Consider the following 18,178-nt stretch of genomic DNA (forward strand, 5'->3'; position numbering starts at 1 on the left):
TAAGAATTAGAATAAGACAACAGTGATTAACATAGAATAAGAGTAAGGTCTGATGACCAGGGAGGACAGAACAAAACAAAAAACAAAAAAAAAAAAAAACAAAACTCCAGTGGGCTGGAGAGAAAAAATTAAATCTGCAGGGGTTCTGAGGCCACAAGACCACCCAGCCCCCTCTAGGCATTCTACCTAACATCAATGAAACAGTCCTCTTTGTATTTAGGGTTCTCTTGGAGGGACTTGATGGTGGTCATGTAGACTTCTGGCTTTTAATCCATCAATGTAGGACATCACGGTGCTTTGATTAGGTGGTGATGGCGCACATCGCCACCACAGAAAACCGGGAAAAGAAACAGACGAGAGAGATTAGAGGTCAGTACGGATTTTAAAGCCACCATGAATAGTAGTTATAATGAAATGAATATACAGAGTATCAGGATTAAATGAAGGAGAAATTATCAGAAAGCCATGTTAAAGTAATTTGTATTCAGCACTTTTTTTTAAAGTTCTCCACTGTATCAGCCTGGTGAATTTCTATCAGTCAGCTATTCCAGATTTTAGGTGCATAACAGCAGATGGCTGCCCGCCTCACCACTTCTTTTAAGTTTTGCTCTTGGAATTCTAAGCAGACACTCATTTGAGGATCTAAGGTTACGAGTTGGTATATATGGTGTCAGACACTCTGATATATAAGATGGAGCGAGTCCTCAAGAGGTGGTTGGACAAACAAAAACCCACCAACTCTGACAAACTCCAAGCATTGATTCTGCAAGAATGGGCTGCCGTCAGTCAGGATTTGGCCCAGAAGTTGATTGCCAGCATGCCAGGGAATTGCAGAGGTCTTGAAAAAGAAAGAAGGGCCAACGCTGCAAATATTGACTCTTTGCATAAACTTAATGTAATTGTCAATAAAAGCCTTTGCAACTTATGAAATGCTTGCAGTTATATGTCAGTCTACCATAGAAACATCTGACAAAAAGATCTAAAAACACTGAAGCAGCAAACCTTGTGAAAACCAACACTTGGGTCATTCTCTGAAATTTTGACCACGACTGTAAACTTACTTTTGCCCACCTCTCTATGTTGTTGCGGGTGCGATGTGTGCTCTCAGTTGTTCAGTTACGACGAAAGGGTCGGCACTGATGTGTGGTTGAAAGAATTGGCAGCTACATTCACTCAAATGTGAATTTCAGAATATGCATTTGAAGTAAACAGAGTGTTAATCTGAGGTTTCTGAAGTAGTGACAAATACTGGGGTAGACTGGCTTTTTCTCATGAGAATTTTGCATTTATATTTATTTAAATTTATATGATGGACTACAGTAATCCCTCCTCGATCGTGGGGGTTGCGTTCCAGAACCCTCCGCGATAGGTGAAAATCTGTGATGTAGAAACCATATATTTGTATGGTTATTTTCATATATTTTAAGCTCTTAGAAACTCTCCCACACTGTTTATAAATATTCTCCGCACAGTAATACAGTAAACCCTTGTTTATCACGGTTAATCCGCTCCAGACAGATAAATGAATTTCCACGAAGTAGGATTCTTTATTTATAAATCTAATATTTTCACATTTAGAGCATTGAAAACATGTTTACGACTTTCTAAATACGTTTTTTAACATTATTAGAGCCCTCTAGACATGAAATAACACCCTTTAGTCAAAAGTTTAAACTGTGCTCCATGACAAGACAGAGATGACAGCTCTTTCTCACAATTAAAAGAATGCAAACATATCTTCTCTTCAAGGTGCGTGTCAGGAGCGGAGAATGTCAGAGAGAAAGTAAAGTAAACAATCAAAAATCAATAGGGCTGTTGGGCTTTTAAGTATGCAAGCACCGCGATAAAGCGGCAGCAATGAATGGATCAATGTGAAGGTAGTCTTAAAATATTTTTAGAGGAGCGTCCGTATCTTCTAAGCAAACAGCCTCTGTGCAAACAGCCCCTCAACTCACACCCCATCAGTCAGGAGCACAGAATGTCAGAGAGAGTGAGAGAGACAGAGAAAAGCAAACAATCAAAAATCAATATGGGCTGTTAGAGCTTTGAAGTGTGTGAAGCACCCTGTGAGAAGCATATCGTATATCATTCAGGAGTTTTATTTAATACGTAATACGTGCTGTGATTGGGTAGCTTCTCAGCCATCCGCCTAAAGTGTATGAAATCAACTGGGCAAACAAACTGAGGAAACATGTACCATAAATTAAAAGACCCATTGTCCACAGAAATCCGCGAACCAGCGAAAAATCCGTGATATATATTTAGATATGCTTACATTTAAAATCCGCGATGGAGTGAACCCGCAAAAGTCGAAGCGCGATATAGCGAGGGATCACTGTACAACATGCAAATGTGGTATTATGTTTTCTTTAATATCCCCTTTATCTATAGATATTGTTTAAATGTCCACAAATGTTAAAGTGATGGCGAAAAAAATATGGGGTGTACAGTGGAACCTCGGTTTGCGAGCATAATTCGTTCCGGAAACGTGCTCGCAGTCCAAAGCACTCGTATATCAAAGTGAATTTCCCCAAAAGAAATAATGAAAACTCAGATGATTTGTTCCACAAACCCAAAACTATTCATATAAAAATGATTAATACAAAGTATAAAATAAAAATACATAAAACAAATTAACCTGCACTTTACCTTTGAAAAGAATCATGGCTGGTGTGAGTGAGTTTCTAAACTCGTGAGATTCCACTCAACGGGACGACACGCGGAAGAACGTCCCAAAGCAATCGCAGTCTCCCAGCGCTGTAGCAGTTCGCCGTATAAGCGTATCCAAAAAGATCGTGGACATGCTATAAACGCCTGCCGTCGATGGGTGATACAAGGAACATTATAAAGATCCCGCTACAATAAACAACCGCACTGTTGCTGTTTCAAGCTGAAGGCGGCTGATGTTGTTAAAGTACTGAGACTCAGCTTCGTGTTTTGGGGAGCAAGACGGGGACTCGCACTTCACAGCACACACATGCGCGCGCGCACACACACACTCACAATGCTGTAGTAAACAGTATACACTCATACAGATGTTGACTATATGAGTGAGGACCACAGACTCAGACGGAGAACAGGAGACGATTGCCCTCAAGAGATGAGAGAGAGAGAGAGAGAGAGAGAGAGGGAGGCGCGTGGGCGAAAGAGATAAGGAGAGAGAGACGCGCGCGAGAGAGAGAGAGAGAGAGGAGAACCATCAGCTCAGTTGTGATTACATGACACTCGGCAGACAAAGTGTATCCATACTACTTGTATTGCAAGACATCGCTCGTTTTTCAAGTCAAAATGTATTAAAAAATGTAGCTCGTCTTGCAAAACACTCGTAAACCAAGTTACTCGCAATCCGAGGTTCCACTGTACTTACTTTATCACATGATTGTAAGTAACAAGCCAGTTAAGTCTGAAGGTTAAGACCAAAACAGTGAATGGCCGACACTGCAGAACAGAGAAGCCTCGGCAGAATACAGGTTTGGACAGTAAATGTGAAGTATTACCATATGAAGTTAAAATGTCAGAAGTGAACAGATAATGGGACGTTTGAAACCTTAAGGTACACTTAACAAGAAGGACCTCTGAGTCACAGTGGACTGTCCACACCCAGACAGTGGACAGAAGTGGTTTCAAAAGGCTAATATTCGATGCAATGCTAAATCAGGTCATCTGCAGATAATTTTCTGACGATTTTTCCGCAGTCATAGTTGGGTGTATCAGCATGGGGGCAGGAGAATGAATACAGGGAACTAGTGAAGGGCTTTGCTGGATGGTTGCAAACTGAACCACCTGCAGCTCAACATCAGTCAGACAAAGGAGATAATCACTGACTTTAAGAGGGCTAAGCCCAGGTCTCATTGATGGTGAAGGTGTGGAGGTGCTGAGGACATTAAAATATATTGGGATGCATCTGAACAGCAGGCTTGAGTGGAGTACCAACACCGAGGTCATCTATATAACAATAAAAACAACAATCGATTCCTTGTATAGCCCAAAAAAAAAAAATCACACAAGGAATGCCACAATGGGCTTTAACAAGCCGTTACTGACAGCCTCCCAGCTTTGACTCCCCAAAAAAGAGACCCTTGTAGGGAGAAAATTGGAAGAAATCTTAGGAAAGGCAATTCAGAGAGAGTCCCCATTCCAAGTAGGTTGGGTGTGCAGTGGGAGTAAAAAGACTGAGTAAATACAACACAACAAAACAGAACAGAACACAACACAAGTATTCCTCTTCATAGAAATAGATGACCAATCTATCATGGCCATCTCAGAAATACAATACAACACTACAAACTACAAGGCAAAAAGCAAGGAAAGATGATATCACACACTAATTAGAGAACTTAGGCCCCACAGGCAGGGCATAAACTCCCAGCTGGCAGGAACAGACTACGACTAAACAAAGCAAGCGGGGAATGGGTCGTACGTGAGCGTTTTCAATGGTGAGTAGCACAAGAAGGGACAGGTGGACTAATTCTATTGGTTATTGGAATTGGACTGTGGCTGAAATAGGATTGGATGAACCAAGAGAGATGCCTGCACCCACTGGTCCAGGATTTGGATAGGAATGGTATAAATCAATCACCCCACCTTTACCTCCCTCGATCTCTCACCACCTGGCCACAAAGAGATAACCACTTCTCTCTTTAGCAGTTTTTCCATAATGGAGAGGTCTACCTCTGCAGCCATACTGAGGCAGACATGCAGTCTGTTTCCATACTTCATTCAGGGGCCATGAGGTAGCAAAGGCCAAGCTAGAATGAAGATAAGCCGAGAGCCGCCTATGAACACAACATGCACTGCTACTGATCCTGTAATGGCATCTTTTTTCACACTTACTTTAGTATGCTTAATAATTTGGACACATTTTATATAATCTCAAAGGCTTTATCAATCCCAAGGAGCTCAGTAAAGTCCATCATAAAGAAGTGGCAAGTGTATGGTACTCCTAGGACCCTCCAAACTGGATGGAAGAGGAAGGAGGAAGAAACTGGTAAGAGAGGCTACCAAGAGGCCAATCACCACTTTGAAGAAGTTACAGGATTTTATGGCAAAGACTAGTCATTGTGTGCATGTGATAACAATTTGAAAAGCGCTCCACAATTGAGGCTTGTTTGGGAGGGTCTCAAGAAAAAGCCACATTAAGGCTCTTTGAGCTTTGCCAGAATGCACCTTGAAGATTCTGATGCCAAGCGGAAAAAGGACTTCTGGTCAGATGAGACCAAAATCAAACTATTTGGCCTTAATACCAAACGGTACACCAATGCAGCTCACCATCCACAACACACCATACCTACAGTAAAGCACAGAGGGGGCAGCATCCTGGTTGTGGGGATGTTTCTCTGCTGCTCTCGTTAGGGTAGAAGGAAAAATGGATGGGGCAAAATACCATTAAATTCTTGAGGAAAACCTGCTACCCTCTGCCAGAAAGTTGAAGATGGGCAGCATGTTCACCTTTCAACACGACAACAACCCAAAGCACACAGCAAAACTGACCACACAGTGGCTGAAGGAGAAAAAAGTGAATGTCCTCATGTGGCCAGTCAGAGCCCAGACCTAAATCCCATTGAAAATCTGTGGAAAGATCTGAAGATACTGTAGCAGACCACCAACGTTCACCATCCAATTTGATCGAACTTTAACAGTTCTGTAAAGAAGAGTGGGGGGCAAATATCTTGATGTGCAAAGCTGATAGAGAAGAATCACAACAGACTCAAGGCTGTCATTAAAGCAAAAGGTGGCTCAACAAAATGACATTGAGATTAATAAATGATCCCCCAGTCTTTTTTTTGATTTTTTAAAATTGTTCTGAACTGTAGCTGTGATTTCTTTCACTTGGATGTTATAGATTGCACTGAGTAAGTAAAGCTGGAAAAAATATTGATTTGTTTGGTTTAATTTAAAGCTGTAAAGCAAAAAAATGGGAATATTTCAAAGGGGGAATTCTTTTCTATACCCACTGTAATTAATTTGAAGTGTAACTCTCTGTTTTTTCACTCAATCTAATTGCTGGAGATTATGGAAAAAGAAAGGGGAGGAAGTGCTAAAATACTTGACCTCAGAGTGATTAAAAGTATGGGATTTAAGATAATTGGTATACATAAAAAATGAAACATATCGTCACAATAGAGCCCTAATAAGAAAAAAAACCCGACATCAAATCATTATATTCTTGTTATTTATATATTTATGCCTTATTTGTCTGCTGCTGTAATCCTGGTATTCCCTTTGGGACTGATAGTGTCTGTCTATTGTAGGTGCCATAAAGGAAGGACAGGCATCCTGGCCAGGAGAAACAAGAGAGTCGTGCCCAGCCTGGAGGCCATAATGGGCGAATGGGCAAACTGGGAGCATTTAATTTCCCAAAACAAATAGGTGGCAGTGTTCCTTAGGACTTAACCCGATTAAGATACCCGCATGGTGGCATGGGAGCTGGAAACACAGCTCTTTCTTGGTCTTAGGATACCACCAATGGGTGCTGCTGGGGGAGGACTGCCCTGGTTTTTGTCCGACCTGGGAATGACTCCAGAAGCAGCTACCGGGTCAAATTTAAAGAAGGACCCACCTCCTCACTTAGTTGAGTCAGAGTCGGGAGGCAGTGGGAAACACTTAACAGGAGGTGTAAAGAGAGCTTGTAATCGGGTATTGGGGCTGGTGCTCATGTAAGAAAATGTACTGGAAGCAAACAACCTTTTATTTGAATCTGGAATTTTGTTGTTGCATTGCTGTAGGACTCAGTTGTGCCACCTTGTGGTTACACTATCTATGAGCATCCTTGATGTGTGGCATATAAGCCAAGAGGGGTTATACTTAAGTTACAGTATATAATGTACTAGTAAGGCTTCATCTGAAGTGCCGTGTAAAGACACAACAGCACTACGGAAAGTACAGATAAGATCAACCAATTTGCCCTGGAGATGTGACATATGAAGAAAAATTGAAGTATCTGAACCTTTTTAAAATGACATGATTGGGGTGTTCAAATTATGATGGTAGAACCCAACTGAAAATTACTTGATTAAGAATTTTCCAAGAAGAAAACAGAGAAAGAGATTGCATCTTGTTAAGGACAAATTTCAGTATTCAATACCTTACACCAAGTAATGTGGTGGACAGGCTGACCTTGGGGACCTTCACAACTCTAGTCAGTGCTATTTTGGAGAAATGTGATGTATAGTACTGATAACTTTGTTGGGCTTAATGGATGTCTGTTTTTGCCACAACTGTTCTAATTATGGTTCAAATCTTTTAAACTGAAGAAGAATGCACCTTAGAATAAATCCCATGAACTTTCTAAAATGTCAAATTCTATCTGGATATTTCTGTTCTGCTGGTTCTTGTAGCAAATTCCTAAGATGTTTAATCAGGTAATCCATGTATTGATAACACCAAAGCCAATTAAAAAGACCACAAAGTCCAACAAATGTTTTGCATTTAAGTGAATAAAGTCAAAGGGTGGACAAGGAGACGTTTCCATATCTAAGGACACAAGAAACACTGAAGCTACAGAAGGCCATTTAGACCCAATATGGGTTGTCACACGCATGCACATGGGAAACAGTGTGAAGGCTTGGGTGAAGATAAATCTCCGCTGACAGAGGAGGTGGCACTGTGTACTAACAATCGCTCTTTTTCCCCCTGTGCAGAAAAAATGACTGGCGCCGTTTCATCTGAGGTCACACTCGGGGGTTCGCCCACCTGGACCCATCTCTTCCTCCCAGAACACCTTAAAATGCGTAAAGGCTGCTATCCTAATCATTCTATCTAATAAAGAAGACTCACTTTTGCGTTATAATACGGATTGTCTTTACATTTATTTCACAGAATTATACAGTGTTGGCCACAAGGTGTCCCGAATTCAACCTTGTTCTGTTATTACTATTGCATGGTGTTAATTTTCCATTCTAATAACATTACCAAGTCTCAGTGACTTGGGATCTGGAGGTAACCTGACTCTCAATTACATTATGCATCCCCCCCCCCACTTTTCTGTTATATATTTAATGTGCATCTAAACGCATTGTCATCTGCATTAACCTGATTGTACTTTAATATCTTATACCGTTCATCTCTTCTCATGTAAAGACAGCGGTCTGTTATTTTCATCTCAGCCATACACAAGTTTTCAGAAAGACAAAATGACGCAGCTAAGGGCTCTTAGTGTAAATACCGTGCGAAAGAGTGAAGACGGTATGCACAGACATATAAAACCATGCAACATACTACAACTTAACATGACCAGCGTATGCCAGTACAATTAACTGCCGCAATTACACAGAGAACCCTTCAACACAAGGATATTGTGAGTGACCTTTGACAAAATAGATATGACAAATATCAACTGGTGGGACACTCAGTCATTTAGGATGTTAAGAGAGGGTGGAAAAGTATGCAGGGATGCATTGTGTTGAAGCGTCTGATAGTCTGGGGGTGAAAAATTATTATGCGGTTTTACAGAGGAGTGATGCTGGTTATATTGGGAGAAGGATGCTAAGGATAGAGCTGCCAGGCAAGAGGAAAAGAGGAAGGCCTAAGAGAAGGTTTATGGATTTGGTGAGAGACGGTGATGAGTGTGACAGAGCAAGATGATGAGGACAGGAACATATGGAAGAAGATGATCCACTGTGATGACCCCTAGCGGGAGCAGCCAAGAGTAAAAGAAGATGTCAGATCTGGCTCTGATGCTGCGGTGTTTTTTTATAGATGGTAAAAGAATGAAGAATTCATGAAAGAAATGAGCATTGCAGACACAGCATTTGAAGAAAGTGTCTTTCAGAGAAGGGAGAGGCACCTTGATAACATTCTCTGCAAACTCCTGCAGTTGCACATGATGCAATTGCCATACTAGACTGTAATACAGCTGGTCAAAACTGTAAAACGTAGTGAGGATGGGAGGCAGAAGGCTTGCTCGCCTCAGTTGCCTCACAAAGTGTAGCCTCTGTTGGTCATTTTAGTGAGTACGTAATATGCTTAGTTGATGTGAGGAGCTCAGTTGTGTGCACAATGTGGAATATGGCACTCTTTACAATCTCCACAGTGCAACCATTGATGTAGACCAGAGGTGGCGAACTCCAGGCCTGGAGTGGCGCAGTGGCTACAGGTTTTCATTGTAACCCGTTTCCTAATCAGTGACCAGTTTTCACTGCTAATTAACTTTTTCCCCATCACTTTAATAGGCCTGTTAGAAGATTTCAGTCCTCTGAATTGATTCCTTTCTTCATTAAATGACAGCCAAGCAGAAATGAGATGTGAAACGAGCTAACAGATGACCAGCTAAACTGGGGCTTCAAACTCCAACCAATTTCACTCCAATCACTTTCTTAATGAGAAGCCATTTCTTGCTGTTAATTAAACCCATTATTTAACTCAATGGCTTGTTGCTGCTCTCATTCTGCCACAGCACACATTTCGAAAACTGTTGTTTTTCTGTTCTTTCTAAGAGCACCGTCAAAATGTTTTGGTGACCTGAGAGATCAACCTTACCAAAGCCATCACCTCTCTTTATCACTAGAATTACCAGAGCCTACAAAAAAAACTTGTAAATCCATCCCACCTTAAATCGCTTCTTAAAATCGTTCACAGCTCTCCACCAGCGTCTTTTGTCATCTAAATGTGCTGATAAAACTCAGGCTGCAAGCAGCCGGCTATTCCATCCTCCCACCGACTTAGAACGTGCACAAACTTCTCCCAGCTCATGTCTTGATTGATTTTCTGGGAGTGATGTGGAGTTTTAGACTGGAAATAATAGATCGTTGTTTGGAACACATGCATTTCATGTCTGTTCCGTTTCTACAGTAATCTGTGTAAACACATTGTTAAAACAGAAACGTTTTTTATATTCTACTAGTAGATGACAAAATGTAGGCATAAACTATATAATGTATGATGCCTGAAGTATCACACAAATACTTTCACAAAGGATACAAATCTAACACAATTGCGCTTTTATTCAAAAATATAACTGCAGAAACAAAAAGCCGCCTTAACATGCGACATTGACACCCGTTTATTATGACTGCCTCTGTAGCGCAATAGAATCAGCTTCCAACTGGGAATCAAAAGGTCGCCAGTTCGATCCTGCTCTTAGTCTTACTATTTTAGAATAAAAACATACATTTGATTTCAGTCTGTAACAGCCGGTGTAATTTATGGTACTTCTAAAGGTTAGCTTTGTTTTTTTAGTCAGTTTAATTATCTCAGCCGCGTTCACGAGCCTAAACACACCACACCCCCGTATCTTTTCACACAGACACGCTGTAACAGAGGTAAACTCAGCTCCCTTCTACATCGGAGCAAAAATGCACATAACATTGCTTGCATACTAAAGTGTCAGCAGGCACTTTTTGTGGCATTACACATGTATTTTTTGAGTATGTCCGTGCCAAACAAATAACATTTGACGTTTTGAAGAAATTATTTTATGACACAATATACCTTTATTTATTTACTTACTTCCTAAAGCCTAAAGTCACAAGTAGTGTGCAGAGGGCATGCTCAAACATGTGTGTAATGCCACGAAAAGTGCCTGCTGACACTTTAGTATGCAAGCAATGTTATGTGCATTCTTGCTCCGACGTAGAAGGGAGCTGAGTTTACCTCTGTTACAGCGCGTCTGTGTGAAAAGATACGGGGGTGTGGTGTGTTTAGGCTCGTGAACGCAGCTGAGATAATAAAACTGACAAAAAAACAAACAGAAAACAAAGCTAACCTTTAGAAGTATCATAAATTACACCGGCTGTTACAGACTGAAATCAAATGTATGTTTTTATTCTAAAATAGTTAGACTAAGAGCAGTTTACTTCTCAAAACGGAGTGGTGCAGGATCGAACTGGCGACCTTTTGATTCCCAGTTGGCAGCTGATTCTATTGCGCTACAGAGGCAGTCATAATAAACGGGTGTCAATGTCGCATGTTAAGTCGGCTTTTTGTTTCTGCAGTTATATTTTTGAATAAAAGCACAATTGTTGTGTTAGATTTGTAGCTTTTGTGAAAGTACTTGTTTGATACTTCAGGCATCATGCATTATATAGTTTATGCCTACATTTTGTCATCTACTAGTAGAATATAAAAAACGTTTCTGTTTTAACAATGTGTTTACACAGATTACTGTAGAAACGGAACAGACATGAAATGCATGTTTTCCAAACAATGATCTATTATTTCCAGTCTAAAACTCCACTTCACTCCCAGAAAATCAATCAAGACATGAGCTGGGAGAAGTTTGTGCACGTTCTAAGTCGGTGGGAGGATGGAATAGCCGGCTGCTTGCAGCCTGAGTTTTATCAGCACATTTAGATGACAGAAGACGCTGGTGGAGAGCTGTGAACGATTTTAAAAAGCGATTTAAGGTGGGACGGATTTACGAGTTTTTTCGTAGGCTCTGGTAATTCTAGTGTTAATTTCAGATATTGCGTGATGGGCACAGGGGAGCTGGTCATATAGTGGCTTGTTTTGTGTCTCATTATTGTGTGGCTGCTAATTAAAGAAAAAGAAACAACTATGGGGCCTAAGTCAAGTTAATTAAAAGAAGTAATCAGCAGCAAAAACTGCTCACTAATTAAGAAGATGGTAAGAATGAAAATCTGCAGCCACTGCGGCACTCGAGGCCTGGAGTTCGCCACCCCTGATGTAGACTAAGATGTGGTCAGGGTGAGTTTTTTTTTCTTGAATTTGACAATTACTCTTTAGTCTTGTGACAATGTTAAGGGATAGATTGTTGTGTCTGCACCAAATGACCAGTTGTTTCACCTCCTCTCTATACGTTGACCTGTCATCTTCGCTCATTAACTCCAGTAAAGTCATCACTGAACTTGATGATGCAATTATAAAGTTGTAGGTGGCTGTGTAGTCAGTAGTAATATGATAAACAGCTGGGCACTGAGCACACTGCCCTGAGGTGCTCCAGTGTTGTGGACGGACTGGGGCCTCACTATCAAGAAATATCAATTACAGAGGGAGGTGTTCAGCCCTAACCCACTCAGTTTCATCGTCACCGTCTGGGGAACAACTGTGTTAAATTCTGAACTATAAACAGCATTTTGACATACAGTCATGATCATACAGTCACCACTATTTCAGATCCATAAAATGAGAATCAAGTGTTCCAGATTAGGTGCCAATGATAAGAACCTCCATTGGGTAGTATGCAGTTGTCTTATTTAAACTGCAGATATTGAGGTTCCAGTGTTCTCCTTGCTTACGGAGGTGTGTGGTGTCATCATACAAAGATCAAAAGTGCAATATAAGGAGGATATGGATGAGTAGGAGTCTGGTAAGGGATTTAAAAAGATTGCCAAATTATCAATCACTCTTGTGTGAGGAAAATCATCTGCAAGTGGCAAAGACTTCAAATGATAAAAAAATTTGTCTAGAACTGCCTGGGCGAGCAAATTCAGCCCGAGAGGTGAATGTTTTATACTAAAAGAAGTCTCCAAAACCCCAAAATTTCATTCTGGGATCAGCAGGTAACTCTTGAAAAAGTTCATCTATAACCAGAAGGAGATTGCTCATATTTGACCTGCATGTGAGGTGTGCCAGGCAAAAACCCTTTGCTGTCTAAAAAGAACATTAGAGCAAAGACTACGGTTTGCCATTGCAAATCTAGGCAATGACCAGGCAGAACGTGCTCTGGGTAGATGACTCAAAGATAAAGTTGTTTGGTAACAGCAACAGTAGACGTGTTTGGTGCAAACCAAAGACAGCATTCCAGGAGAAGAAACTCATGCCAACTGTAAAGGCATGGTGATGTAAATGTTATGGGCAACTCCAGCGCCTGGTCATCATGTAGACATCGAGTCAACTATGAATTCTGCATCATATCCATGTGTGCTGGAGAAGAACGCAAGACCAACTGTGCAAAAGTTGAAAGATGAACTAGAACCGGACCCTTCAAGATGATAATGATACACACTGGCAAATCCACCATGGAATGGCTCAAAAAGAAGAAATGGAGGATTATGGACTGGCCTACTCAAAGCCCCGATTTGAATCTCATTGAAATGTTGTGGGGGGGTTTAAAAAGGACAGTGCATGCAAGAAAACCCAAACATCATACAAGGAATTCTGCATTGGAGGAGTGGTCCAACATTTCATTGAGTGGTGTACAGTTATGCTAAACGCCTACAAGAAATCATTTTTGCTACAGTGGGTAATACCAGCTTCTGAAGCAAAGGGTGGACTTACGTTTTTTTCCAGCAGACCATTTCATCTCCTGATATTTTTGTTTAATAAATGACTGCAATGGCACATTTTCACTGTCTTTTTATTCACGTATGTCACCTGTAGCTGTACACATTGTCGGCATGAAGATCTACTGTTTACCAGTTCAAATTTAACAATTTCCAATGTGGTGTACTTACTCTTTCATATGACTGTAAGCATCTTTTTTATCCAGGAATGCAAGGGTTGAGGTGGAAAGCAGAAGATATGGAATTTACTTATGAACAAGTCATTTTTATCATGGGTTAAAATATCTTATACTTCATTTCATTACCTACATATGTACCTGTTTGATTTGAAAAGCGCCTTGTGATGGTTAAGTCTATGACAGGCACTATATGAAATAAACATTAAGATTCTTCTTGAAAGGGCATACCTCAATAAACAGGGATTGTGTGAATTTTCACAAATGAATGACTGACTGCTGCACGCACCGTCTCAGCACCTGCCAAAACTTCAAAAGAGAGACATAATAGTAAGAATTTTTCAAAATTTATGAAACAAATCAAAGCCTATTCTCATACAACAAATCACTTACCTCAATCATTCAGACAACAATTTTCAAAAAATAATAGGATGCTGGAAAATGTACAAAATAATAAAACTTGTCAAGTAAACACAAGGGAAATCCAGCTGATTCAACCTTCATTTTATTTCAAGTATTGAAATTGGTATTAAAATATAATTACTCTTTTGTATTTCACTTGCACATGTTATGTAACGCCTCCTGAGATGGAAAAATACATATATATTTCCAAATTTTAATTAAATACCCAATACCCCAACACACTTATGCTGTAACAAAGGGAACAGTTACATCCACAAGACAGATAAATTAATTATAAATAACAGACATGTTTACAGGACTGAGGTCTGTAGTTAGACACAAATTCTTTTGTTCTTGTTGAATCGTTCAAAACATTTAACAGTAACATATTTATTGTAAGATGCTGAAGCCCTTTTTCTTTTAAAACATTTAAAGATATAAACACACACATGTGTATGTTCATCTCTGTGTATTACTATACAACTCACACTTTCTGTGTTCACATATTAACGGACTGAAACTTCTTAACTATTTTGAAACTGATTAATTTTTAACTTCATGATTTTATATTCTTCTACAGTACAAATGAAGTATCGGCTTAATCAGTACAAGCAAGTGAAGACAATCTCAAGATTTGAGGGGCTTAAAGCCTGACTGTTACAAAAGTACCAAATAAATAAAAATAGTCTCTTAAGTGCTCACAAACAGGCAGCAAAAAAAAAAAAAAACCTTCAAGTCACTTTGTCAACTGCAAAAGCACTCACACTGCCACCTAGTGACAGTTAAACCGAAGTGCACATTTGTTTTTTAAGCACATCTTTAAAAAACACAGCTCCACAGACTCAAAATATTAAAGAGACTTCTTAATCTTCTTTCAGTCAATAAAACAGGAAATGGAACATTTAAATGTCATTTGGGATAAAAGATGCATTTTTTATGTTCCAGAATTATCTTTACCATTTGCTTCCAAATAACCATAAAACATGACTGCATTTTCTGTATTTTGCTTTTGTAAATTAAAAAAAAACAACAAACAAACAGATAATGGGGGATGTGCTGATGCAAACAAAAACAAAAAAAAAACAAAAAACTTTTGAACATTTCTTTGCAAATTTTTCACTACACAGATTCATTATTTTGAGGTTTCAAATTTGTAAAAGTATCACTAACTGGGTTCAATCCCATTAATATGCTTTGAATTTTTGCAGATTTTCTCTTAGGATGATAAATTTCCCCAAAGCAAAAATGGAAGGTTATTTTGTCCCTAAAATTAAATAAGGACAGAATCCCATAATGCCTCTGTCTTTCTCTAAAGGGTGCATAGCTAAGGTATAAATTAAGAACCACTAGAAACAAGACACGTGGACAAAAGACAGCCATGTGCTTCATACTAGAGGGTTTCAGGATGCCCCCTTTTCGAAAGGCTTATAATTTAATGCTAATTATGAATATTAGAAATTAGAAAATGTTTGTTTATTATATAAACAATATGTAAATGAGGTGTCAGACTCAAAAGTCATACATTTTGACTGGTAAGCCTCCTGGGTCTTGCATGACCTTTTAACTTCAGTGGGGAATTTAACAATTCAGCAAGTTTCACAAGTTTGAAAGAAAAAAAAAATGAAATAAAAAGCACAGACACACACACACACACACAGAGGCACAACCAAAAAGGCTCTACTTGGTCGTTTTCTTTTTCACAAAGTTTTTAACTCCAGAATAGATCCAATAGTCCAGCTCGAGTCACCCATTCTGAGATGCAGATGTTGTACAATCAATTATTCGGTAAGTGCTAAAATTTGTCATTAAAAAGACAGGGAAAAAACCCTTTAGGCAATCCTCAGCAACAATACCAGCATCAATCTCCAACATCTTCGCCTTTAAGCAGAGTGACCTAGAATGACAGAAACAGAGGTGTGAATGTCACGGTTTGCTTTTCTTTTAGTCTCCCGCATTCAAAAAAAACAAAAAACAAAAAAAAAAACTTCCTACAATCCTCAAACATTTTTTAGATCTTGTGCCATTCAATTATTATGTCTACCTACATCTTATGATATGCATTTATTTCTTATATTTCAATGTCTGGAAGTGTAACATTTTGTTTTCCTTTAGTTTTCTACTGCTATCTTCTGTACTCTTTTACTTTTTTTTTTCTCAGCTTAGTTTATTTTTGTATTGCGCTTTTCCATGAACGTGGCTGTAATAAGTTCACAGGTGAATGCAACAATAGACTTCACAAGTTAAGCTCACCGGAGAAAACAAATGAGTTACTCCTGCCTAAATCTCATCTAATAGAGTGCAAACTCTTACTGAGATTGAGGATCAGCTGCAATTCTGCCTGGCATGGATGCCACCAGTTTGCGGATTTAGGCTGGTGATATTAATTTTAATCCACTCCTCCAGCATCAAATCAGTACGGTCAGTTTAGGTGGATGGATGGCTCTCCTGGCATTTCACTCAATGCTCCAGATAGTTTCTCAGATTTTCTACGGGATTTTAATCAGTCGTTTGGTGGCCTGTAGAGCTGCGAGAATGTTTCCGAATGTTCTCGGTGCCAATCACAGATAGTTCCTGCTCCACACATGTGACTCTTGGAAGGCTGGGGTAGCCATTCTGTGTCCACTCTCGAGATGAAGCACAACAGGTCAACACTTTTTCAACACTACTTGACCAAAGCAGAGTGTTTGCAACTAATCAATAAAAATTAGGATAACTACTTGATGTCAGATTGCGTGACATATAATGATGGTCCTTATCTGTGAACACCACCTTTCGACTGCAGTTCTGGCAACAATCAGTGGTTCATTGTGACATATGCCAGTGCTGGAAAACCCATTGGAAAGTTGGCAACTTTCTGTACACAATGCCCTGTGGCATGGCCAAATGCAAGAATCCCATTTTGACAATCATTCATGTCTGTCGTGCGACTCTTTTCACAGATAGATACGAGCACACCACTACTCCTCATCACTCTATGAACCCCAAAGCATACAACACAGCTATTTGTATTACGCTATTCATACTCAGGTGTCCTCTGTTGGTGTCTCAAGTATGTATCACCTCTTACAAGGGCATTAACTCTTTGTCCAGTGGGCTTACTAACTTTTTATTGCATTCACATTAAGAAATAGATTTGTTTAAACAGACAGGAAAACAAAGTAGTTTAAAACCGATTCATATAAATGGAATCCTGTCTGTTAATTAACTGTTGAACTATGGCCAGTTGACAACTGAGGGCAGGAAAGCAAAAACTCCCAGTCAGCAGCATCACTGAAGAAAATAAACCTCTTGGAGATCCACAAACAACTGCAACAGACAAAGTCACAGACACAGTAATAGACCTGGAGACCCTGACCAACTTGCCGCCTACCCCTGCTGGTCATTCTACAGTAGAAATCTGTGCTCAGCCATTTAACATGACAGAATCTTTCAATTCATTGATTGCAAAGCCCAGAACCTCAGTGTTCGTTTTGTGCTTAGTGTCACTGTCCTGTTGGAAGGTGAACCTTTGGTTCAATCTGTGGTACAGAACAGTCTGGAGCTGGTTTTCATTAAGGATATCTCTGTACTTTGCTCCTTTCAGCTTTATCTCGACCCTAATTAGCCTCCCAGTCCCTGGCACTGAAAAACAACCACACTGCCTGATCCTTTGTTTGCCATTGAAATGGCATTGCACAGGGGATGAGTGGTACCTGGTTTCTCCCTGGTTTGATGCCTAGAATTTAGGCCAAACAGGTCAATCTTCGTTTCATTAGACCAGATAATCTTGTTTCTCACAATCTGAGGGTCCTTCAGGTGCCCTTTCCTCTAGGCAGTCTGCCATAAAGTCCAGATTAGTGAAGTGTTGGATTGGTGGATGTTTTTCCTGAAGGTTTTTCCCATCTCCACACAATGTTCTCTTTAGCTCAGCCAGAGTGACTATCAGATTCTTTACCTCCTTCTCTTACCATGGCCCTTCTCTTCCAGTTGCTTAGTTTGGCCAGGCAGCTAGCTATAGTAAGGGGCATGGTTGCTTACATGCTTTTCTTGTATTTGTACTAAATTTCTGCAAAAAACGTCCCAGTACTATACAAGTTAAGTTTACTGATAAGTCTAAAGTGGACCCGATATGATTGTTATGTTTGCATGTGTGAACTGGCAAGTACTTGGTTGGTTTTGGCTTCTTTCCCAGTGCTAACAAATAGGCTCCTTGTGACAAACTAGCTCAGAAAGTGATATACAGTGTAAGATGGCATTCTTTTGTGTTTATTACATATGAGCAAGTAAAACTGGCACTTCCAAGGCATCTTAATAATAATTTCAAATGTTAATGGCTACTTTCTGAAGAATTCAACACCCTCTAGAGGCCTGTACTTCTCCTTAAGCCTTGTTACCTCGGTCAACATCAAAAGTTGTGCCTTGGCTTCTTTGCCTTGCCTC

General features: G+C 39.8%; 1 protein-coding gene across 1 annotated transcript in view; it reads right to left on the reverse strand.

Annotated features, from left to right (window-relative positions):
• Positions 1–13,845: 13,845 nt before the first annotated feature.
• The window catches only part of LOC120537848 (very low-density lipoprotein receptor-like), a 74,867-nt gene continuing 70,534 nt past the window's right edge, over positions 13,846–18,178 (reverse strand). The window contains exon 14 of the mRNA XM_039767086.1: positions 13,846–15,653. Coding sequence (XP_039623020.1) covers positions 15,618–15,653 — 36 coding nt within the window. The 3' untranslated portion in view covers positions 13,846–15,617. The remainder of the gene's footprint in view (positions 15,654–18,178) is intronic.

Source organism: Polypterus senegalus, chromosome 10 (genome assembly GCF_016835505.1).
Source record: "Polypterus senegalus isolate Bchr_013 chromosome 10, ASM1683550v1, whole genome shotgun sequence".
In the NCBI taxonomy this organism is placed as follows: domain Eukaryota; kingdom Metazoa; phylum Chordata; class Cladistia; order Polypteriformes; family Polypteridae; genus Polypterus; species Polypterus senegalus.